The 24,824-nt window shown below is 37.0% G+C and overlaps 1 protein-coding gene across 2 annotated transcripts in view; it reads left to right on the top strand.

Annotated features, from left to right (window-relative positions):
* Positions 1-10,278: 10,278 nt before the first annotated feature.
* Positions 10,279-24,824, top strand: part of SLC7A11 (solute carrier family 7 member 11) — a 93,454-nt gene continuing 78,908 nt past the window's right edge. The window contains exons 1-4 of one of the 2 annotated variants that reach the window (XM_081234469.1): positions 10,279-10,402; positions 10,627-10,891; positions 14,730-14,856; positions 19,300-19,415. In XM_081234469.1, coding sequence (XP_081090595.1) covers positions 10,379-10,402; positions 10,627-10,891; positions 14,730-14,856; positions 19,300-19,415 — 532 coding nt within the window. In that variant the 5' untranslated portion in view covers positions 10,279-10,378. Of the gene's footprint in view, positions 10,892-14,729; positions 14,857-19,299; positions 19,416-24,824 lie in introns of both variants that reach the window. The other variant, XM_081234470.1, reaches the window with a different exon arrangement.

Here is a 24,824-nt window from a genome sequence, read left to right as displayed (position 1 = left end):
CTATACATTCCTCTCTTCGAAAGGCCTTAACTATTCTCCACAAATCTAGGTATAGTACTTTCATTTTTATTAATCTCGAAGGATTTTTAAATTGCTTACCATTTATTTTTTGACCAATGATTTTTTTTCATGCGGATTTAAATTTTCTTATTTCCACCTTCTAACTTGATTGTGTTGTGGTCAGAAAACATAATCTGTATATCTTTTCTCAGAAAAGTTGTGAGATTTGTATTATGCCCTAGTGTATGGTCAACTGTGATAACTGTTCCATGTGTATTTGAGAAGAATGTGTTTTTTTCTTCTGATTCTGTCTTGGATGAGACTATGTTGACCCCAGGAAGGCTTATGAGGCTGGATGAGAAGGTTTGTTCATGTCTAGGAGTAAAACGTAGGGTAAGTTGTAATCAAATTGTAGATTGTACACTTCTGAGATTGATGAGGTAAACCTGGCCCAGATAAGGTGATCTTGGCACTTACTCAGATTGGTTTACATGCACAATTTCTCCAGGATTATGTCAGGCTAGATCTGGAGAGTAGATGTCATGCTAACAGAAAGCCAGGGGGACCTCACTCATCTCATTCATATCTTACGGTCTACAACTGGTGAACTTGAACTTCTGTCTGTGCTGAAGAATGTAGCTGAGAACTTTGAGGTATATGTTGAGTGCATTTGCTTCCTTCTCTGTGCTTTAGGTACATAAACCTCATTTGATTTTCCTAAATGGTGCTGGTCTTCCAAATTTATTACTACCATTTGTCAATAAAGTGATTGTGTACCTAGTGAGGTACACATTTTTATGTTTTCTGCCAAATGGGTTTTCTTCTCTGGAATAGTTTGATTAAATCCTTTCTGTCTTGGATTATCTTTTCTCATAGATTTGCAAATTTATATATTCTAGACTTTAAGTATTTCTCTTACTGGAAATATAAATATTAACTTTCAGATATGGCTTATTTCTATGTTTATGGTGATTTTTAATGTACAGAAAAATGTCAACTTAATGTACAGAAAAATGTCAACTTAATGTGATAAATTTATAAATACTTAAATTCTTTTGGTATTTTTATAATTCTAAATATGTTATCAAGGGAATTCTATGTGCTAGGTACTAGGTCTTGGGAAATTCCCTATCTCAGCAGTGATGAAAAATAAATTGTTACGATGAAAAATAAAGCAGGGTAACTACTTTATATTACTGAGATAGCCTGATGATAATTATGAATTATTAAATACATTGTGAGTATAATTAAAGAGTTGGGAGTTTTTTCTCTTTTACTACTTTGGGTGACAGTTTGCTTAAGACATGAATTATGTGTTCTTTGATTACTTACAGATCTTTCCTATAAAACTACCAGTATGCTTTTTGTCCATTTGTTATACACGATTTTTAAACTGCTGATTAATTTCTAACTATTGAAGCATTCAAAATTTCTGTTTATCCATGAATCATTTTACATGTATTAGTGGTGATTCTTTAGAGAACTTTCCTTTTCTTCTCCTTTTCCTTCTCCCGCCTTTCCTAAGTAAACTATACACACCATTAAAAAAGTATGCTATAATCCATTGCAATCATTATCTTTCCTGATGCTCAAATTACCAAATTTGAACTATAAGAGCTGCTTCAAGAAAGGGTCTCTTTCAACCAGCTCTATTCATTATTGAGCACACTCTTGATTTATGGAATTGCATTTCTCTCAACATGAGTAAGGTTGAAAATCTGGTCATATTTATGAAAGTCATTTGTATTTCCTTTTCTGTGAAGAATTTATTCATATGCTTTGCTCATTTTCTGTTGGATTGTCTTTTTTTCTTATTTACTTGTATAAAACTATTAAATTTAAAGAGGCTAGATCTTTGGTTGTAATATTAAATATATCATTCCCATTTTATTTTTTGAGTTTTGGGGGGGGTTATTGCTATATGGATTTTAAAATTTGTATCCTCTTAACATTATCATTTTTTTAATGACTTCTGGAGTTTGTGTCAGTTAGATAAACCTTCTGCACTCCTAGATTCTAAAGGAATTCTATAACATGTTTTGTTATAGGACTTTTATGATTTTATTTTTACATTTATACCTTTGACCTATTAGGATTTTATTCCTCTTATATGGTGTGTAGAACTGGTGTGTAAAACATAAAAGTTTATGTTTTTCTAAATGGTTATCCAGCTTCCCCCACATCATTATTGAATAGTCCATATTTTCCTCTGTAGTTTGAGATGACACTTTTATCATAAAGTCCTGAATGTATTTAGGTCAATACTGGGATTTGTATTTTCTTCTATTACTCGGTTTTTAATGTACTGATGCCACAAATTTTAACTAATGAATAACTGTTGTATATTTTGATAACCTAGTATTCCCTTAATGCTCTTATTTTTCAGAATTAAAAACAGTATTCTTGTATAAGTGCAGAATCACTTAAAAACCAACAAACTCTTGGCATTTTCCTCTGGATAATGTTCTATTTATAAATTAATTTAAGAAATTGACAGCTTTATGATATTAGTCTTCCTATCCAAGAACATGACATACCTTTCCATGTGGTGAAGCTGATCTTTTTAAAATATAAGTTTAGGGCTTCCCTGGTGGCGCAGTGGTTGAGAGCCCGCCTGCCGATGCAGGGGACATGGGTTCATGCCCTGGTCTGGGAAGATCCCACATGCCGCGGAGCGGCTGGGCCCGTGAGCCATGGCTGTTGAGCCTGCGCGTCCAGAGCCTGTGCTCCGCAACGGGAGAGGCCACAACAGCGCGAGGCCCACATACCGCAAAAAAAAAAAAAAAAAAAAAAATATATATATATATATATATATATATATATATATATATATATATATATAAGTTTTATAAATCTCTTATTAAGTTCATTCTCTGATTTTATTTATTTATTTATTTATTTATTTATTTATTATTATTATTTTTTGTGGTACGTGGGCCTCTCACTGTTGTGGCCTCTCCCGTTGCGGAGCACAGGCTCGGGACGCGCAGGGTCAGCGGCCATGGCTCACGGACCCAGTCGCTCCGTGGCATGTGGGATCTTCCCGGACCGGGGCACGAACCCGCTTTCTCTGCATCAGCAGGCGGACTCTCAACCACTGCGCCACCAGGGAAGCCCTCATTCTCTGATTTTAAATTTATCATTGTTATTATAAATGGCATAACTGATTTCATTATTTCATTTATGTTGTTTGTAGATATATATATTTATTATCTACTGAATTTCTGTATTTGTTTGTTTTTATTAATTACCTTATAAATTCTTTGATTCCGGTAGGAATTTTTTATTGTTATTGTTGAATGTTCTGTTTTTTACAGGTAATTAATCATAAAATAGTGAGCATTTTTGCCTCTTCTTTTTTATTTTTAAATACTTAAGTTCTTTTTCTTGTCTAATTGCAGTGACTAGTACCTCATAGATAATATTAAATAATGGTAACAAAAATTTTCTTTGAGTTATTCTTGACATTAAGAGGAATGCTTCTTGTGTTCTCAGATACCAAAGAACTTGCACAAGGCAGTGCATCCCTTTCCAGCTGTGTTTTTTTTCAGTTCACCTCAGGTGAAAGTCTTAGTAATTGCAATACAACAGCTTGAAAGGGGCTATGACTGCTCTACTTGCCGTTAGTTATGGGGTTCTTACTGCCATTTGACAGATGAGTGAGTCAACTACACTATCACTTTCTTAGACTTTACATTCTAGACTATATTCAATATCAGCCATCTTAGTTCAGATTCTCTAGAAAAAGATCATGAGATGAGGAATCATATGCAAGTGATTTTCTAAAGAAATTCTTTCATGAAATCTTGTAAGAGAATACAGAAAGCAGGGCAAGGAGGGGGAAGAAGACAAGCAAATATACAACTTTTCGTTATACAACTTTTGTTATACAACTTTTCAGGTAACATTCCAGCCTGATTCTGCAGGAAGAACTTCTTGAGGGTAAACTATACCTTAGAGTTTTTCTCAACTCAAGGCAAGAATATTGGACTTTCATATAATCAGATCAGTGGGTCATTGGCTGACATCTCGCAAGGCATGTAAACTCCCAGGTACTTCCTGTTCTATGAACCTGGGAAATGACTCCATTAGTCCGTGAGCAGTCCTCTGAGAAGAGTCACAGCTATAGCTTTATAAAGCAAAATCACAAGCCAGGAAATGGGTACACAGAAACAAAAATAGTGACATGAGGAAATTTGGATAGAACATCAATAATTGGCTACAGTGGATAAAACTTTTTTTAATTCATTCAACAAATGTTAAAATAAGAGTGTTGGGCTTCCCTGGTGGTGCAGTGGTTGAGAATACACCTCCCAATGCAGGGGACATGGGTTCAAGCCCTGGTCTGGGAAGATCCCACATGCCGCGGAGCAGCTAAGCCCATACGCTACAACTACTGAGGCTGTGCTCTAGAGCCCGTGAGCCACAGCTACTGAGCCTGCGTGCCACAGCTACTGAGCCCACGTGCCACAGCTGCTGAAGCCCACGTGCATGGAGCCTGTGCTCCGCAGTGGGAGAGGCCACTGCAGTGGGAGGCCCTCATGCTGCAGCGGGGAGTGGCCCCCGCTCGCTGCAACTGGAGAGGGCCTGTGCGCAGCAACGAAGACCCAATGCAGCCATAAATAAATAAATAAATAAATAAAATTAAAATAAGAGTGTTGATGTTGCCAACAATTGTGTATCAAATTTTCCTTATAATTCTATCAAATTTGCTTCACTTATTTTGTGTCTATATTTCAGGTGCATAAATATGTTTTATTTGCACAGTGGCTTCATCCATAATAATTTTTTATCTTAAAGTTATTTTGTTTTAACTTCATGTGATCTTTATAAATAGAACCTAACTGAATGTTGATTTTTTTTATAATTCAATCTAAATCTTTGTCTTTTAACTGGTGCTTTTACTCCATTTAAATTTATAGATATTATTCATATATTTGGATATATTTTATCATCTAATTTTGTGTGTTTTGTTTAGGTTGCCCTTACTTGGCCCTTTTTTCCCTCTTTCCTGATTGCAATCTGGAATAACTGAGGTTTTTCTATTTTCTTTTTCCTTTCTTTGGATTTGGGAGTCATGAATCAGTTCTTTTTTTTCTTTTCTCTTTTTTTCCCTTCCCTCATTTATTCCTTCCTTCCTTTCTTCCCTTTTTATAATTACTCTTAAATTATTCACATGAATACACTACTTTATATAATCTAATTGATTAATACCTCTACCTTCCTATGCTCAAATAAAAAGGCCTTAGTAATCTTACTTTAACCACTTCCCTTTTTTATGTTATTTTATCCAAATCTAGCTATATTTTGTTAAATTTTATTTTATTTTTTGGTTTTATTTTTATCAAAGATAAGAAGACAGTTTGAAAATTCAAGTTATTCTATAAGGCTTATAACACGATCGGTGTTCCTGTTTTAATATCCCTTTCCATCCTTCCCCTACCCTTCTTGGTGCTCCCCAGACACAACACATTCCCCCAGAACCTGATTTTTCTCCTATTCTTTGTGTCCATATCTCTAAATAATATGTGTGTCCTGTTAGGTTACAGTTATTGTTTTGTATGTTATATATCAACTTTCTGCTATGAAAGATGATGATTTGGCTCTTTGGCTATTCCTCTCTCCCCTTAATCCACCCCTTTTTTTCCCCAGTAGAGCTATAGAATAATATTGTTTATGTTTCTGGGAGTTAATAATTATCAAATACATATCCAGTACTTACTAGTCTGTAACACATTACAGGGTAGGCATTTCAAGATGCAGAAATAAAAATTCAGTCCAAGATGAGGGCGCTCACAATCTAACAAGGTACAGAGAAAATTAATAAAACTAACTGAAAAAGAATGATTATTTGTGATGGAAGTTAGTACAGCAGGTGAGAATGAAACATGTAGATATTAAGGGAATCAAATTTCAGGCAGAGGGAATAGCAATTGCAAATGCCCTAAGGCTGCAGCATGTCTATCTTGTAGGACTAGCAAGCTCTGAATGTTCAAAAACAGTTACTAGCAAGAGACAAAATTAAAAAAAAAAAAAAAAGGGTTGGCAGTTCCTGTGTGCTCCCTTAGGCCAGGGTCAGCACAATTTCTGTAAAGAGCTGATGGTAAGCATTTTCCAGTTTGTGGTCCATTCAGTCTCTGTTGCAATTACTCATGTCTGCCGTTATAGTGTGAAAGTAGCCAAACACAATATACAAATAGGTGGGCATGTCTATGCTTTAATAAAAAATTATTTACAAAGTCATCTGTCATAGCTAGTGCAGTGACTTTGCATGACCTTATCCTATTTGCAGTCAAGGTATTACTAGACCAAGGGTTGGCAAACTACACAAGAGCTAGGAATAATTTTTACATTTTTAAAGTGTTGTAAAACACAAATGCATACACATACACACAGTCACACACACACACACACCACACACACACACACACACACACACAGTACACTGGACAGAGACTATGTGTGGCCTTAAAGCCTAAATATTTACTACCTGGCCTTATACAGAAAAGTTTGCCAACTCCTACACTAGACTCACAAAAATGAGTTGGATGATGTTTCTTCTTTTTCCATTCTCTTAAATAACTTTTCTCAGAAAGATTATTTAGTTCATAAAAATTTGGTAAGTCTTATCTGTAAATCAAATGAAGCTTAGTTTTGTTTTCTTTTTTTGAGCCAAGGATATCCTTGATTACCACCTTAAATTGTTATTCAATTTTTTCTATTTGTTTAATTTTTCTATTTTTCAGGGCCATTTCAGTATCTATTTGTTTTCCAAAAAGATGTCCATTTACTGTAGATTTTCACATCAAATGTATTTATCAAGTGTACATTCAAATTTCTTGCCCATTTTCTACTGGGTTATCTGTCTTTTTCCTATTGATTTGTAGAAATGTATTGTTTATTCTGGATATGGGATCTTTGCCAGGTACTAATACCTTCTTCCACCTTATGGTTTACTTTTATTTATTTATTTATTTTTCCTTTGCGTTACGGGGGCCTCTCACTGTTGTGGCCTCTCCTGCTGCGGAGCACAGGCTCTGGACGCGCAGGCTCAGTGGCCATGGCTCACGGGCCCAGCCACTCCGTGGCATGTGGGATCTTCCCGGACTGGGGCACAAACCCGTGTCCCCTGCATTGGCAGGCAGACTCCCAACCACTGCGCCACCAGGGAAGCCCAATTGTTCACTTTTGATTATGTATTTTGATCATGTATTGTGTATCATGAATCTCTTGATCGTGTATTTTGATGAACTGAAATTCTTAATATATTCCAATGTACCTTTCTTTTATGGTTAGTACTTCATGTGTCCCTTTTAAGAAATCCCCACATATACCAAGTTGGGAAATACAGTCTATGTTTTCTTGTAGATCAGCACTGTTCATTAGAAACAATGTGAACCACAAATTTGGACCACACATATAATTTAAACTTTTAAGTAGTCACATTAAAAATATAATGAAGCTGGAGAAATTAATAAGGATAACAAAATTAGTAAGGTGATATTTTTTGTTCTTTAAAAAAATAAGATTTCAAATTCTAGTGGATATTTTACACTTACAGTGCATCCCCATTTGGACTAGGCACATTTCAAGTGCTGATAATCATATGTGTCTAAGGGCTATCATATGTGGCTATCAATATGCCATATTAACCTAGTTTAGAGGTTTTAATGATATGCCATTTACATTTAACTCTACCGCCCAAATGCAATTGTTTTCTTGTGTGTAGCATGAGATAGCATACTTAACCAGGAAACTAAGTAGCTTATAGAATTGAAGGAAGACCTTCAGGATCCAGAGCCAATCTGGGTTTCTTAGGAATGAAAACAGGGCTTGATGATGTTGGGACTTTCTAAGTATCTCTCTTCTCTGCTTATTCTTTTATTTTGCAAGGATTTTCTCAATATGGCAGGGGACATGGCCTCCAGTTGTTCTAGGGTCACATCTTTACAACTTCTGACAGATGAAAAAAAAAATAATCTAATTGTGTTTAGAAATATCCCAGCTCAGGCCACATTCCTATACCCTTCAGCTGGGGAGATGATTATATCTGGTCAGGTCATTCATTATATGCCCATAGTTATAATCATGGGACAGAAATTCTTACCAGAAAAGGGAAGCTACCATGATATATCACATCTGTTTCTTCCATGAAATGCTTTTAGGGAGTGGGGGCTATTTCTTGTGCACTAAATTAATATTTGTAAATAGCACTCAAATAGTTTCCCAATTTGACAGGAATGCTTAAAATAAGGCCTAAAGCAGGACGGAGGATATAAATGCATTTGCTTGGAACTAATTTTTATGGTACACACATATTTGAAGACCATACAATTTTTTTATTTATAAGTTTAGGATTGTTGATTTATAAGGTAACTCAGAAGGTAACTCAATATTTTCTTTATAAACTACATTTTCTGTAAATTTCTGGGTGACTGGATGAGGTATACTGGTGTCTTCGGTAACTGTTCTGCAGCTTTGCAGAAGTTTTGAATGTGACTCTGTTTTATATAGATAGTACAATCCTTTTGGCCATTGTTCTAACTTCAGTAACTTTTCTTCGTAAATAATTTTTAAAAATACTCCAAAGGAGGAGAATGTCATTTGATATTAAAAGAATATTTTTCCTCCTTTAGAATGTATCTAACTTCTGTCTGAATGCATTCTTACTCTCAATTTATGAGTTTAATCATTTAGCACAAAATTTAAAATTGAACTGTGGCTCTGTGTTAGTTTGCATTCTACTTTTAACTCATATTTCTTCAGGGCTAATCTGTTCCCCTTTTGGGGAAGCAAAGGCGTCTCCTCTCTTTATTATGTGCATTACTCAAGAAAATTGTGTGACCTGACCCCCTCTCCATCCCCACCTCCACCTTGCACACACAAGTTTTCTGTCTGTTGTCTTTGCTTAGCTGTTCAGAAGCATATTTAATCACGTTTGCAAATGTAGCTTCAGGGTAATGATAACATCTAATTCTTCTCACTGAATCTAAAACCACCTATGACCACAGCCAAAAGTGATACCTAGGATTTCTTTTCTTTCAGTATTTGTTTTATGGACACTTGGTTAAGGAAGTTAATAGGGTTTTAAAATGTTTGCCTTTCTTACTGTTTCAAAGTAAACATTTTTTAAAAAGTTTTATTGGAGTATAGTTGATTTACAATGTTGTGTTAATTTCAGGTGTACAGCAAAGTGAATCAATTATACATATACATATATCTGCTTTTTTTATATTCTTTTCCCATATAGGCCATTACAGAGTATTGAGTAGAGTTCCCTGTGCTATACAGTAGGTCCTTATTAGCAAACTAAACATTTTAATCTTAGCTTATATTTCTAATTCATTCTAAGTTTATAATCATAATATAACAATAGTTGCTATACTTTAGAAAAAATTCCTACATAATCTTAACACTTTCCTCAATTTTATTCTGTGTATCCTTTCTCAAGCCTTTGTTATATGCATGTTTTTACATCATTGTAAATTTTGCTTAATTTTGAAATTAGATTTTTGTGTGTGTGTAATTTGTTGGAACAACATGCAAATGAAGAGTATATCTTTTACTTAGTTTAGGAGATCACCTAGCACTTATGAGAATCAGAAAATGACTCTTTTCTGGAGTCACTGTAATTTTTGAAGTAGTCACACTCAGATGGCAATTTTAAGTACTGGTGTTATTATGGGTAGTAAGAAATAAGTTTTATCTTTTAATGTTAAGTAAAACTTCACAGTTGTTATGTGCATGACAGCAGCTATACAGAATCATTCTAGGTTTGTAAATATTAGATTTGACCGTGTTGCTAGGAAACCCAAAAATAAAAAGGAATTTAAATAAGCAGGAAGCATCATAAAATCTAAATTTTGCTGTTATAAACAATGCAGCTTTGAGTTCTGTTCTGTGATCAAAAGGTTGGTATAAACTATTTTATTTGTACGTTAAAGAAAAGAAACTCCTTTCAACACAGTGATCATTTCCTGTTTCATTTTTCATTTTCTTTTCGAGTGAAGAGCTTTTGTCCCTCACTAGGAGTTGCTTGAAATCTCTCGGAAGGTCTGTTCCGAATTTACTACTTCTGGATTGGTTAAGATCCCTGTTAAGAGTGTGCTTTGTTCTCTGAAAGCTTTGGTCAGTTGAGCAACTTGCAGCTCGTGGTAAAAAAAAAAAAAAAAAAAAGAGCTGAGTAATGCTGGAGCCTTCTCATGTGGCTGATGCAAACCTGGAGAATTTGCATCATCATGTAGCTGGAGTAAGTTGGTGAGACAGGCAGCAGCTTAAATACCAGCCCATGAGGAAGTTGAGCTGGGCTGTAATGATAGGGCGGCAGCCGCAGCCTCAGCAGCAGAGGTAGTCTGGGAGGTGGAGAAACCAGAACACCATGAACGAACACACAGGTGTTCCTGTGAGTAATTAGATTGCAGAAGGCGAAAATACACCTTAGAGTTTTTACCTGGGAGCACACTAGCGCTGAGAAAGAATCTGAAGGCAAAGAGGAAGAGATCAAATCGGTCAGTCACCCCAAGAGACACCAAAGTTGAAAGTTTGGAGGTTTTATTCTTTTAATTTTTTTTTTTTCTTTTGCTCTGTTTCCTTTTTTCCCTGCGGGTCACTACCATGGTCAGAAAGGCTGTGGCATCCACCATCTCCAATGGGGTTTACCTGCAGGGCGGTGTCAACGCGAGGCTGTCTTCCCTGGGCGGCAAGGAGCCACCTGGGCACGAGAAAGTTGTGCTGAAGAGGAAAATCAGTCTGTTGAGAGGGATCTCCATCATCATCGGCACCATCATTGGAGCAGGAATCTTCATCTCTCCTAAGGGCGTGCTCCAGAACACGGGCAGCGTGGGCTTGTCCCTGGTTGTCTGGACTGTCTGCGGGGTCCTGTCACTGTTTGGTGAGTGTTGCTGCTTCTCTGGGGGTGTGTCTGTGGGGCTGGGTGCCGTGCTCTCTGGGAGAACAGAGGGTGATTTCTGAGGAGGGAATGAATGGTCAAGGCTCCCCCAGATTTTCTGATCTGTGGGGAGGTATGCGAACTATCCACGCACACTCTCCACTGTTGGCAGAATCCTGAATTCCCTGAAATTGCGACCTGTAGGCTGTGCTCGCTTTTCCTGACTAAAGTAGATTATTTTCTGATTTTTCCCTGTGGCAATGAACGTCAAGGCTAGCTTTGATGACCCAGTAAAATACAGGCAAGCTTTCTGTACCAGGCATTTGTGCTCAGTTACCTGTGTTTGGGGCATCTTGGCAGCTGGTGCGCTGAATGAAACACCTGTGAAGTGAAACCCGGCGTGGCCTGTTTAGACACAGAACTGAGTGTTCAGCAGAAGTTTTACTGACTTTTTATTGGCAAAGCAAATGGGTGGCAGTCTTTTCCTTTTTAATTTTTTAACTTCATGCACTTGTCAGTTCCCAGTATTCTTTCAAAAGTCCTTATTGTGGAAAGAAGTGTGATGGCATATAATTCAATTCCTTTTGTAAAAGAGAATATTGCAAGGGTCTGAGCATATTTCACATTTTTTTCAACTTTTCATCTCTCCCCAGTACCCATAAACCTTTGCAATATAAATTGTAAAATTGGAATTGGGTGTTAGTTTGCTGTGTTTGCCCAGCTCTGTTTTCTTCATTTCTAGTTCATTTGGTCTTCAGAGACACAGATCATTGGTCCACCTGTCTGCTGAGTTAGTCTAAACAGAACTGGTAGAAGAAGTATGATTATTTATTTTTCTTCAAAATCTAGATCTCTTTTATTGACTTGATAATTAATAGTAAAGAGGTAATAAATGTCCCCTCATGAGGTGGGCACATTACTAGAAAGCTACCTGGGTTAGTTGTGAAGGTGACAAAAACTGGTGAATGGTCAAGAAAATTAAATTTTATTTATATTATGCAAAAAATGTCTAAGACATATTTGCTCTTCTCTGGCAAACAGTGTATTCTGATTTCAAAAGATACTGTTCTTTAGAGGTACTAACTCTTTGTCCAAACTCTAGGTCCAAGTACTAACTCTTGGTCCTACACGGACCAATCCATTTATTCTTAAGACCTTGCAGTGTTTTCAGCGTTGGTTTGAGCATTCATCTAGAGAATTCTAACTTCCGTTATTAGGAAGAAGGTATTTTAAATAAAACTTGTTCACACAAACGCTGTATAGAAAGATCTACAGAGGAATTACTTTTGGTTTATTTTAGCTTACAAAGAGTTCGTGGTATTCATATGGTGTGGCATGTACGTTTATAGATGAACAAAAAGAAACTTAACTGTTGATCTTTCTAAATGACTGTGCCTCCTCAGCTTTTAATCTTCTCCAACACATGGTATATTCAGAACAAATCAGTGTCTGATAGGAGAAATCATAACCAGTTTCCTGGATTTTGCATACTGTGTGCACGCAGCTCCCACCATGCAATTCCATTTTCATACACAATAAAAGGTTATTCAGATATAATAAAATGTATGGCTCTGAGCATTAACTAGTTAAAGTGATGCAAGTGATGTTGGCCTGTACTAAGAAAATATGCTTCTGCATAAGTATATCATCTCAAGAAGTTCAGGGGAAAAAAAAAAAGCTAAAGGGACTAGCTAAGTTTATACTTGAGTTGGTATTCTTTGATTACTAACTGCAGTGAGTGTGCTCCTGTACTAACCTACTTATCTATATTTGCATTGCATTTATCACTTAAATTACTAGGAACTTTTGATAAGAGTGCCTTCTTAACAGGAAGCAAAGCAAAATATAAGGAAAAAAAATCCTTTGTCTTAGAACTCTAGAACTCTGGGACTAAGAGTAAAGAATTTGTATATTGGATTTACAGGTTTTTTTAAAGCCAGGGTCAACACATGGGTTCTTACAACCTATTTTGAACTTTTTTCATCTGGGTAAAATGGTTATGGAGCTTGAGACCTTTAAATGAAAATTTCATTTCTCCAGAACTCAATTTAAACCTGGGGCAACTATCCTGGAGTTTCAGCAAAGCATACAAAGGTCTAGGTATTGATTCTTGGGGGATAAATTCTGAGGTACTTAAGACACTTTCCAGTAACATTTTATATTGGCTGCTTCTTTGTACAGCCTACCAACATGGTGACTGGTTTCCAACAGAGAGTGAATTGCAACTAGTTCCAATTAGTTATAAGTAGACAGGCTATATCAGTGATCCCCAAATATCAATCTGTAGACTAGTTACTTTAAAATTAACCTGTGTGAATTTTAAAATAATAGATTTTCTTGGATGCCTCTATTGGACAGTCTGGCCTCTCTTGGTTAGAGAGTATGTCTGGGGTATAACCTTAGCATTTGTTTTCTGTTTGTTTTTAAATAAAAAATTCTCCCCAGGTGACTCTGATACAGTACTAGTTTCAGGAATACAATAAGTGATACAGGAATACAATAACTGACACTAAGATTTTGCTGAATATCCAAATTACATTCATGTTGGACAGTTCTACCTGAAGCTTTACTGATTAGTAATAATTTCCCACACTTTGAGTCCCCAGAGCAGGCCAGGCAGAAATTATGTCTTATGCTTAAGTACTTAGCAGTATGGATAGAACTTTTCACATAATGTCAAAATATATTTTTCATTTTCTTGGAAATTAATTGCTTACATTAGTAGGTATAGCTGTATTTCATGAGGTGCTTTCTGTGTGTTAGGCCCAGCACTGTCCTTGGCACCCATTTTATATTTAAGCACACAAACTCCTTGTGATGTGAGAATTAAGATCTTTATTTTACAGAGGATGAAACTGAGGCTTGGGGAGATTATATAACTTGCTCAACTCTGTGTGAAGTTTATTGCTAAATGTTAAAATTTGGTCTATAGTTAATTTTACCTAACGTATGTAAATATGTCATAGCACCTCTTTTTTAAAAGTATGTGTTATTTCAGCCATAGAGAGTGTGTACTTCGAAGACATGCAAGAAAAACTTTCCTAAAAACAGAATATCTGCATCAAAATTCATTTTGTTGACCAACAAAACATATCCTACAAGTTAAATGAAGTCTTGCAAAGCCTTGAGTCCATACTTCTCTGGAGAACAGATGAATCTTATTTATTTTGACATGCCACAGAAATATCATTTTTTTTTTTTTTTTTTTTTTTTTCTTTTTGTGGTATGCGGGCCTCTCACTGTTGTGGCCTCTCCCATCGCGGGGCACAGGCTCCGGACGCGCAGGCCCAGCGGCCATGGCTCACGGGCCCAGCCGCTCCGCGGCATATGGGATCCTCCCAGACCGGGGCATGAACCCGTATCCCCTGCATCGGCAGGCGGACTCTCAACCACTGCGCCACCAGGGAGGCCCAGAAATATCATTTTTTAAAAGGATTCTCAATATAATTAGGTCAATTTGTGATAATTCCTTGTCTTGATGTGAAGTCCTTTGAAAAATAGGTTAGTAATATTGGCATCCATCTACTCTTTTTCTCTTGTTGTCAGGTTTGAGATTCAAAATTCTTAATAATGTGATATTGTTTTAGAAGTTTGTCCTTACTATTTCAAGTAAAATTACATTGTTTGAATAGAATGAACTAGATCTCAAATGTGAGGAAGTTACAAGAGGAATCTGGAGGCTCTTAGGAATTTGATGACTGTTATTAATTTTGAAAAAGGATGTCATTCAGATCAAAGGATGTAGTAACATCTCACACAACAGAAACGTTGTATCCATTCTACTGCTGGATGACTTGGTAATATTTTAACTTTTCACCTTTTTATTATAAATATTTCACAGGAGCCTTGTCCTATGCTGAACTGGGAACAACTATAAAGAAATCTGGTGGTCATTACACATACATTCTGGAAATCTTTGGCCCATTACCAGCTTTTGTGCGAGTCTGGGTAGAACTGCTCATTATACGGTAAGAGGCTACATACAAAAAAATTAAGGAAAAATAAACCCATTCATTATACCATTTTTTTTTTTTTTTTGGTGGTACAGGGGTCTCTCACTGTTGTGGCCTCTCCCCTTGTGGAGCACAGGCTCCGGACACGCAGGCTCAGCGGCCACAGTTCACGGGCCCAGCCACTCCGCAGCATGTGGGATCCTCCTGGACCGGGGCACGAACCCGTGTCCCCTGCATTGGCAGGTGGACCCTCAGCAACTGCACCACCAGGGAAGCCCTTCATTATACCATTTTAAAATCACCTTGATTATTTTTAAGTAGTTAGAGATATACATGTCATATGATTATGTGGTAAACATGTCTACTTCAGGACATAAAATCTGTGATGGAATACCTTTCTCAATTAATGTGTTTAATGCAATTTTGCCACTGGCGGTAGTTTGCCAACCCTGCCAAACTTTTAAAGCATCTGCTTTTTGTTAATATTCAATTATTCTCCATGACATTTTCAGGACAGATGCTGACTTGAACAGGATATGAAGCAAAATCTACCTTGATAAATCAGACCTTTTGTTTGATTGTAAATCATAATTAGACAAAATTAAATGTTACGTTATAGGAACTGGAGTTTTTCTTCTTGTAGATTACACCATTAAGCCATCTTAGTTTACTCAGTTTTCATGACTAAGAAACTTCTTTTCCTAACAATTTAGTATGTCACCAAGTTTTTTTTTTTTTTTTTTTTTTGGCTGCATTGGGTCTTCATTGCTGCGTGCGGGCTTTCTCTAGTTGTGACAGGCAAGGGCTACTCATCATTGCGGTGCGTGGGCTCCTCATTGCGGTGGCTTCTCATTGTGGAGCACAAGCTCCAGGCATGCGAGCTTCAGTAGTTGTGGCACGTGGGCTCAGTAGTTGTGGCATATGGGCTCTAGAGCACAGGCTCAGTAGTTATGGCGCATGGGCTTAGTTGCTCTGCGGCATGTAGGATCTTCCTGGACCAGGGCTTGAACCCATGTCTCCTGCATTGGCAGACAGATTCATAACCACTGCACCACCAGGGAAGCCCGTTACCAAGTTTTATACTCTGTAAAAGAACAAAACTTCTCTTGTCACAGATGACTCACGTCCTCATCTTAAACAAATCAGTAAACGACAGTTGCGAAAAGCTTTTTTGAGTTTATTTTTGTAAGAATACGTTCCTCTTCCTGATTGCCCTGGTTTAAAATCAAACCAGATAATGCTAAGTCACTATGAACAGCAAATTTCCTCCAACTTTGTGGGAAACTTATGATGTCACCTGAGAAGTTTAAAAGTATCCTGAAGGCAAATGGCATCCATGAAATGTGACTAGCACATTCTGATTGCAGAGTTTAACATAAATAAGTAGAGAAACTTGCTCTTACTGTAAACTTATCAAACTTACACAGCTGAGAGCTCCTGTGAGCTTTTATCCTGTCATGTGGGGCTAAGTGGCAAATGCAGAGCTAATAAGTATTGACTTAACACTAATCTTGGTTTTTATAGTTCTAGGAGTCTCTTTTTTATCAAAGAGCTTAGAGTAGTATTTACTTCTTTGTTAAATCTGTTCTCATTTTAGACAATTCTGCATTATTTAAAATTTGTCATAATGAAATATTGATAAAGAGGTATTTTGTTCCTTTTCTAAACTCTGGGATTTGCCCGGGATGTGCCTTCCACTCTTTTCTGATAATCTGAATATTACTCTTCAAAGGTCATCTTAAATTCTCTCATTTCCACAGTTAATTTCCTGTTCACCCTAGTTTATAGTATGTCTTTCCTCTCTTAATTCTTCTGAAAAAAATGCAGTCTCTTCTCATTTGACATTGAACATAATGTCATATAACCTTACTTAATATTTTAGGAATCCGTGCTCTGTTTCCCTGTTAAAACTGCAAGCATTTCAAGCATATAAGACCAGGTCTCACACTTTTTGTAACCCTTACACCACTTACTTCAGTGCCCTGATTATCAGATATTAAATTCTTTTTGAACAAGTAACTGAAAGATTAAGGTTATAATATTTTGAATACAACATACTCAGCATTCAGATGACTACACTACCTATTTAGAGTGCTGGCCTGTCAGGACAGTAGGCTTTTGGAGCCTGATGTAGCTGGACTTGAGTCCTGCTTTAGTCATGTATTGGCTGATTGTATTGGCAGTATGATGACCATGATCATTCCACCTGCAGTATAGTACCGATACAGTGCTTATGCATTCACTTATTCATTCCACAAACTGCTACTGAATGGTGAATGGCAAGTTAAAGAGACCTGAAGTGGAGTGAGCCATGGTTCCTATTCTCAAGCAGCTCATAATCAAATGAGAGCTACTTCGTGGTGTGTGTGTGTGTGTGTGTGTGTGTGTGTGTTTACAGAAGAAATTACCTAGATATATTCTAGAAGCTTTTTTAATGGGTTCATATATTTCTTTGTAATAATGGACTCACATTACTCAACTGGTTTCTCAGATAGGCAGAGTAATGAATGGCTTGAGGGGTGACAGGATACCTAGGTACTTTAACATTTCTCTTCCATTGAAAACACCCATGGTACCTAAATACTTACTATTAAAATTGTACATCAGATTAAGTCACTCTTGTCAGAATTAGTCTGTAAAAACAAATCTTAAGGGAAAAAAGTCACACATCAGGGGTCATTTGATTGAATTCACACATTCACTATATATTCAATATTCATTGGGTTTCTGCTGTATGACAGACACTATACTATACACTGAAGATGTAATAATGATTAAGTTGGACACAGCCTTGTACTCATGGATCTCAGGGTCAAATGAGGGAAATAGTTATGAATCAAGACATTACATAAGAGAATATAAAGTTACTACTGTGATACACACTGTGAAAGAGAAGCCATGAGGCTCCAGAAGAGAATACACTCTGGGAGATCTAACCCAGTCAGAGGACTGGAGAAGCTTCCTTGGGCAAAAGACTGAACTAAGACCTGAGGTATAAGAAACCGTCAGTGAGTTGCAGGGGCCTCATGCAAAAGGTATTCATATCCTTGTGTGGGAAGAAGCACACTGAAGAGGAAGGAAAAGCTTAGAGCAGATAGAGCCTTGAATTGAAGAGTTTTTGCATATCCTGAGCATATTTTGAAAGCACTAAGATGTCATGATCAGATTTTAATTTATACATCAAAAATTTATAAATGATGGTGACTGAGAAAAATAATCTTGTTGGGGTGAGGAGGAGGTTCTCTTGGAAAAGAAAAAAAATCAAGAAATCTGTCATGCTAGTACTGGCAGGTTAAGGTTGGAACACATAATGGTGGTTGGTTTTCTGACAATTAGGAGTTGGACATGGGTGTTGTATAACCAAGAGAAGGAAGATAAGCTGAAAGGGAAGACAGGCAGGACAAAGTAGATAATATCATGGACTTGCCTGTGTATCTAACAAATATGCATTCATATACAGATATATTTAAACTGAAAAGGCATCTGTAATTTTTGCATAGAAATAGTTGAAAAATTAATATAGAATGGTTTGTTACCTATTTCACTATATACCTGAAGTTATTGCATTTTCTTATTTCATGCATGTTTTCTCCATTTTTAAAATTACAAGAGTACTTTTATTTTTCAATGTATACTTTGCATCTAGATATTTCTGTGGAATTAAGAATAATCACTTGGCTCTTCAAGTTTTGGTCTGTATGGAAAACCAAGACTAATATGATATCAAGCACATAAGCATATATTTGCCATGAACACTTATTAGTACTAATTTTTTTAAGGTGAGTTTTGTGTTCCTTTTCTGACCATGCCCCAACCCATTAGACCTGCACTGTTAATGCATTCATACTGTGCTGGAGTTTAATTGTTGACTTACTGAGAAAGAAGATTGCTTCTTGTGAGGCCCACCTCTGTCAGGATCTCAAGTAATAAACTCAATTTTTAAGAAAAAGTCAAATGTGGGAAGGCAGGGGCAAAACTGACAGTACCCAGCCTTGTATCCAAGGAGAGGTGAAGTTTAAAAAGTAGCCACCAGGGGCTTCCCTGGTGGCACAGTGGTTGAGAGTCCGCCTGCCGATGCAGGGGGCGCGGGTTCGTGCCCCGGTCTGGGAGGATCCCACATGCCACGGAGCGGCTAGGCCCGTGAGCCATGGTCGCTGAGCCTGTGCGTCTGGAGCCTGTGCTCCGCAATGGGAGAGGCCACAACAGTGAGGGGCCCACATACCGCAAAAAAAGAAAAAAAAAAAAACCAACAAAAAACAGTAGCCACCAAAGTTGTAGACAATATTTCATTTAGAATGTCTATGACAACCTAATCAAATATGGAGTTCTGAAAATCACAGACTTCCCTATTTAATATGTTCCACATGCTGAATAATAGCACCTCAATGTAGAAAAAGTTTAGTGAAGATGCTATTTTTTTTTCTGTAGTTAACCTAAATATGTATTTTTTTTTTCTAGCCCTGCAGCCACTGCTGTGATTTCTCTGGCCTTTGGACGGTACATTCTGGAACCATTTTTCATTCACTGTGAAATTCCTGAACTTGCAGTCAAGCTCGTTACAGCTGTGGGCATAAGTGAGTATCATAGGTGTAAATATGAAAAAGAAAAAAATCCCTACAAAAGTGATTGGAGACAAAGTTTCTTGAGACTTTTTGTGTGGTGGGACTGCTCCCCACATGGTGTTCTTCTTGCTTACAGTTCATTGCTAAGTTTGTGTTGGAAAACGAAGAAAAGAATAAGGAGTTGGAGTGATGCCTGATATGACATTACATGCCCATTTTGCACTGGGTCAGTAGCTATGATGGCTAAGCTTTTAAAATAGGCAAACAAAACCACTTTGTTAGTAAAATAGTAACTGGATTGTACATAAAAAGAGACTTTTACAAATGAAAATCCAATTTTAAATTGGATTCTGTATTGGAAAATATCCTTCCTCACTGATAACGTGTTGAATTATAAGGCACTTAGCCTCATGGAATGGTGTTTGTGTGTTGGGTGTGTGTAGTGTTCATGAATTTTCTAGTGTTAGCAGCTGTCACTCTCAGTGTTAGGATTTTAGCTGTCCATCGATGGTCACAAGAGTCTTCTTCCAGTATTTGATTATTAGTAGTGTTTCTCAACTAGGAGTCTTCTTTATTGTCTCTAAATTAGGAAGTTGTTCATTTTCACCAATGGGCACAGATATTAGAACTTTGTTTAAAAAAGGAAATTAAAAAAGAGGAACATGGCCAACATGATATAAGTGTTATGAAGCCCAATATGACTCTAACTTCCTTTTATAAGAGTCGACATTCCAAGCTCTTAAATATGATGGGAGATGGTCACTTACTTGTAGATACTAACTGAATCACTGTTTTCAGAATCAATATGATCCCACTTGATTAAGTTTGACCTACTTGGAGATAGAGAGCTCCCCAGGAATAATTGAACTGCATACCCATGAAAGAATTTGTAGTTATACATGGCTGAAGTATTTCAATAGAACAATGAAGAGAGAGATGAACATTTGACAGTAGAGGGGTGAGTGGTCAGTTAGCAGGAAAGAGTTAGGAATTGCACATAAAATATCTCTAGTTCTGGGTGCATGCATTTCTGAACATAAGTAGGTTCATCCTGGATTCTCCCCCTTAATTCATGGAACATACACAAATAATTGTTCAGTGAAATCTTTGAAGGGAAACAAGGAAAAATACTCGAATTAGACATTTCTGAGTCCTGGAAAGGTAATGGTGTTCTTGATTCATCTTGCCCTTGATACATACTACCGATGTGAGACTTGGGGACACATCACTTCAACTTTCTGCACCTCAGTGTTCTTACCTTTAAATCGTGCCCAGTCTCATCAGGTGTCTTGTGAAGATTAAACGATAGTGAAAGAGACAATGTATATAAAGTGTTTTGGAGAATGCCAGAAAGTTTTTAAGAATGAAGTTACAAATGGTAGCTCTTTATACTCTTGTGGGAAAACATCTCAACAAATTCCATGAGACTAGGGGCTTACTCACTGCTGTGTTTCCAGCCCTTCCCATGGCACCTAGCAGTAAATATTTATTGATGACTGATGTTTATGAGAAGAGGTCTAAGAATTTTTCTCTAGTAGAGAAGCCGATGGAATGCCTGTGTGTTAAACTTGGAGGATTGCACATCTTCAGGTCTCTCAGGCAGCAGGAAGATGGAGGTAAATAGTTTGCTCTGATCTGACACCATGGATTTTTGAATTTTTGAACCATCTTAGCATAGTGGTGATAACTCAGGCTCTGGAGGCAACTACCTGGAATTGAAAGTTAGTGTCATAATTTCTTAGTTATGTGATTTAGGGCTAAATATTAAACCTCTTTAAGCATTGTTTTTATTTATTGGTAAAATACCTGTGAAAAGATCATTTATCTTGAATGGCTGTGGAAGGATGAAGTTAGTCAATTTTTATGACTTAGCAGAGTGCCTTCACCAGCCACTTGAAAAATGAGAGTGAGGTGGTAGGGGGGCATTACTGAATGCTAATTCACTCCCTCCCCTTTTAAAAATGCTCTACTTCGTTTCTTTCAAATTAATAAAAATGAGAAGTTTTTGTTTACCCCAAATCTTGTCCGTTCTGGTAAATGTATCAGGCACATGGAAGTTGAATGGGGAAATCTTATATATTCACATTTGTCTTCTTTCCTCTAGCCCAATACTGACATTACTCCCTTTAACTTTTATGGAACTCCATGAATTTTCACTCTCCTTGTAGCTTCAATAAACATTGAAGTATGTTCAATATTTGAAATGATATTTAGTTTTTTGGTTCTGCTCTCCTGAAACTAGACCCTCTTTAAGTATACACTCAAATGGCAGAATATTATAATAAAAATACTTTCCTTAAAATGTGAGATCTAGGGCTTCCCTGGTGGCGCAGTGGTTGAGAGTCTGCCTGCCGATGCAGGGGACACGGGTTCGTGCCCCGGTCCGGGAAGATCCCACATGCCGTGGAGCGGCTGGGCCCGTGAGCCATGGCCGCTGAGTCTGCGCGTCCGGAGCCTGTGCTCTGCAACGGGAGAGGCCACAACAGTGAGAGGCCCGCGTACCGCAAAAAAAAAAAAAAAAAATGTGGGATCTAGTCTCAGATGCATCCCTAACAACCTCTCTCTCCATCTCAATTTTCTTACTAGTTTAGTTTACGTAGGTGAGTAAAGAGCCCGACCTTCTTCCCATAACCTGTGGGAATAATTGGGGGAAGCAAAGTAACACTAATGATGGCGATGTAAGAAAAAGAAATAGCCATTTCTACAAATGCAATACTTTCTTTTCTAAAACTGTACTTTCCTGGCATCATTAAATTACATGAAAGAAACTCTAGGCCCAGTTCTGTGCTAGCTTCTCAAACATTGTACATGGAGTGGCTCTTTATAAATCTGAAATTGGACTATCCCTACTCCTTTTCTACCGTAATTAGATACCATGACAAGCAATTCTTAGGTAAATACATGTTGTATTGAAATATACAAGGACTGCAGAACAGCAACCGTACCCTTCAGGAGGATGAGAAATAAAATGTGGAATCAAAGTGTCCTGAAATCCCAGCGAAGTTAAACATGAACCTAGCAGAGAGGAAGAGTCACCAGGAATTTGGAAGAACTAGGTATATTAGTGAGATTGTATGTGTCTTTTGAGCTACTTCCTCATTGTTACCTGTGAACGACTGGTCAAAGTGTGGACTCTGGGGTCAGCTTACTTGGTTTCAATCCTATCTTTACACCTTACCTTCGTGAACACAGGCAAGTTAAGTAATATCTGGATTCTCAGCTGCTCATCAGAAAAATAACACCAGTGATGGTAACCACGTCATAGAGATAGGATTAAATAACATTATCCATGTAAGGTCCTTGCACAATGCTGTCATATAACAATAGTATATATTTATTTAAGGCTTACCATTTTTATTCCCAATAGTGAGATCCTAGATATAGTCTCTCTGCTTTATAAAGGTTGTTTATTGCTAAAAGCCTGTCTGAAATTAATGTATCCAGGAAACGAATGCAAACAAAGAGATCGAGGCGACCCAGGCAGCTGCTACAAAGAACAGTGGAACAATTCACTTTAGCTCACCATGTCGCATCCATATAGTGTCCATATATTTTTCCAGTTTAGCACAGAGCAGTCAGAAGCCAGAAGACAGGGAGAACCTGAACCTGGGAGATAACCCAGTATATCCAGGCTCAGTAACCTCACTCTGCAAAACAAAAGACAGACTTGAATTACGGAAATGCAGAAAGAAATACTTGCCAGTCCTTAAATCATGGTACCAGTTTTTAACACTCCTCGTTGCTGCATTTCAGTTCTTAGGAAACGGCATCATTAATAAATAAATAAAAACTATATGTCCCTCTGTTTTCATTTTGGTAACATTTAAGGTAAGCAATAATCATAATAAGCCCAAACTGATACAAGTAATTCTTAATGCATGAAGTTAGCAATCATTATTCAAAGGACGTAAAGCTAGGCTGAAAGCTTGCTCAGATTTCTTTGATGATTACAATGTGGATAGATAGTATATAAAAACCAAAGTATTGTGGATGTTGTTTCAGAAACTCTGAAAACTTGCATTTAGTGAATCCCAAACCCCTTTTCAGTAGTGTTGGATAAGCAATATACGTAGACTTAAATTTCTCTGTAAAGACACATGATGAAACAGCAGTTCTAGCCACTTGAGGACCTTCACAGTGCCTCTGTACTGGCTACCTTGTTACTTGTTAAGCTGTATCCCTTCAGGGTCATAGAGGTACATCTCATCTGGAATGTGTCGTATGGAATAATGAGGGCAATGTCTGGATGCTCAGATAAAACAGGGTTTTGAGAAACCTTTGAGAGAAATCAGGTTTAACCTGAATTTTTATTTCAGCTGTCTGAGAGGAAAGCAAGGTGAGATTATCCATTCATAATATTTGTTTGATTTTGTCTTCCATTTTTCTAAGAAAACTTTACAACATAAAATTCCCAAAACTCATTTGTTTTCTATTTCAATAGGCATTGAATGTAATGCCTACACTCTTTATGAACATAACAAACCTTCTTTCCTCTTCCCAAATATATAGAGGTTCTAAATATGAGAATGCCTCTCTCTTTTCCCTCCCCCTTCCTCCCTCCCTCCCTCCCTTTCTTCTTTTTCTTCCTTCCTGTCCTCCCGCCCTCTATTCCCTTTTCTCCTTCCTCGTTTTTCTCCCCTCCTCTCCATACAACAGCTCTTTTCTATTGTGGAGTACTCTCAAAAATACTCCCAAAAATACTCTCAAAAATACTTTGGGGTTGTAGGAGCTCTAGATAAAAGAAAACAGTGCTCTTTTGTTGGTGGTGGGAACATGCACCCAATTATTATCAGATCAGTGCTGAATCTCCTTAACTAAAAAAATAATCCCTTTCTTATCATGACTCATTTATCACAGAGTAATTTACATAGAAAAAGGAAAAGAATCACTGGATGATGAAGATGAGCACAGAGTTGCATTAAATTATTTTCAATATATAAGTGCTTTGTATAGGGGAGAGAAAAATAATTATTTTTTCTTTTCACTGATAAAATAATGCACTTGGTGATTAACAATAGACCTGTCTATTTCTTCATGTTTCCAGCTTCAAACATAGATAAAATATTTCTCTTAGCTTCCCCTATAGCTTATTCAGGGCTCCAGCCTTTCTAATCATTCTCATCATTATTCCTTTGAAACATTTCTTCATTAGTAACCTCCTATCTAACTTTTCATGGTCCCTTATTCTTCCCATCTTTGAGTTGTTTTCAAAAATGAAAATTGCTTTTATTGATTTTTATTTAATACTTCATGTTCATTATAAAAATTATTTTAAATCATGTAGAAAAATAAATTTTTAAACTTGAAAATTATTCAATATTCTATCATCTATAGATACCTTCTGTTAATGTTTTGGTAAACACTCATTCAGAATTTTTCCATTCCTTTCTCTCTTTGTGTCTTTATCTATCTTTCTATCTA

Source organism: Mesoplodon bidens (genome assembly GCF_964165515.1).
Source record: "Mesoplodon bidens genome assembly, chromosome: 1".
Classification (NCBI taxonomy): Eukaryota; Metazoa; Chordata; class Mammalia; order Artiodactyla; family Ziphiidae; genus Mesoplodon; species Mesoplodon bidens.
This window is presented reverse-complemented; position numbering and strand designations above follow the sequence as displayed.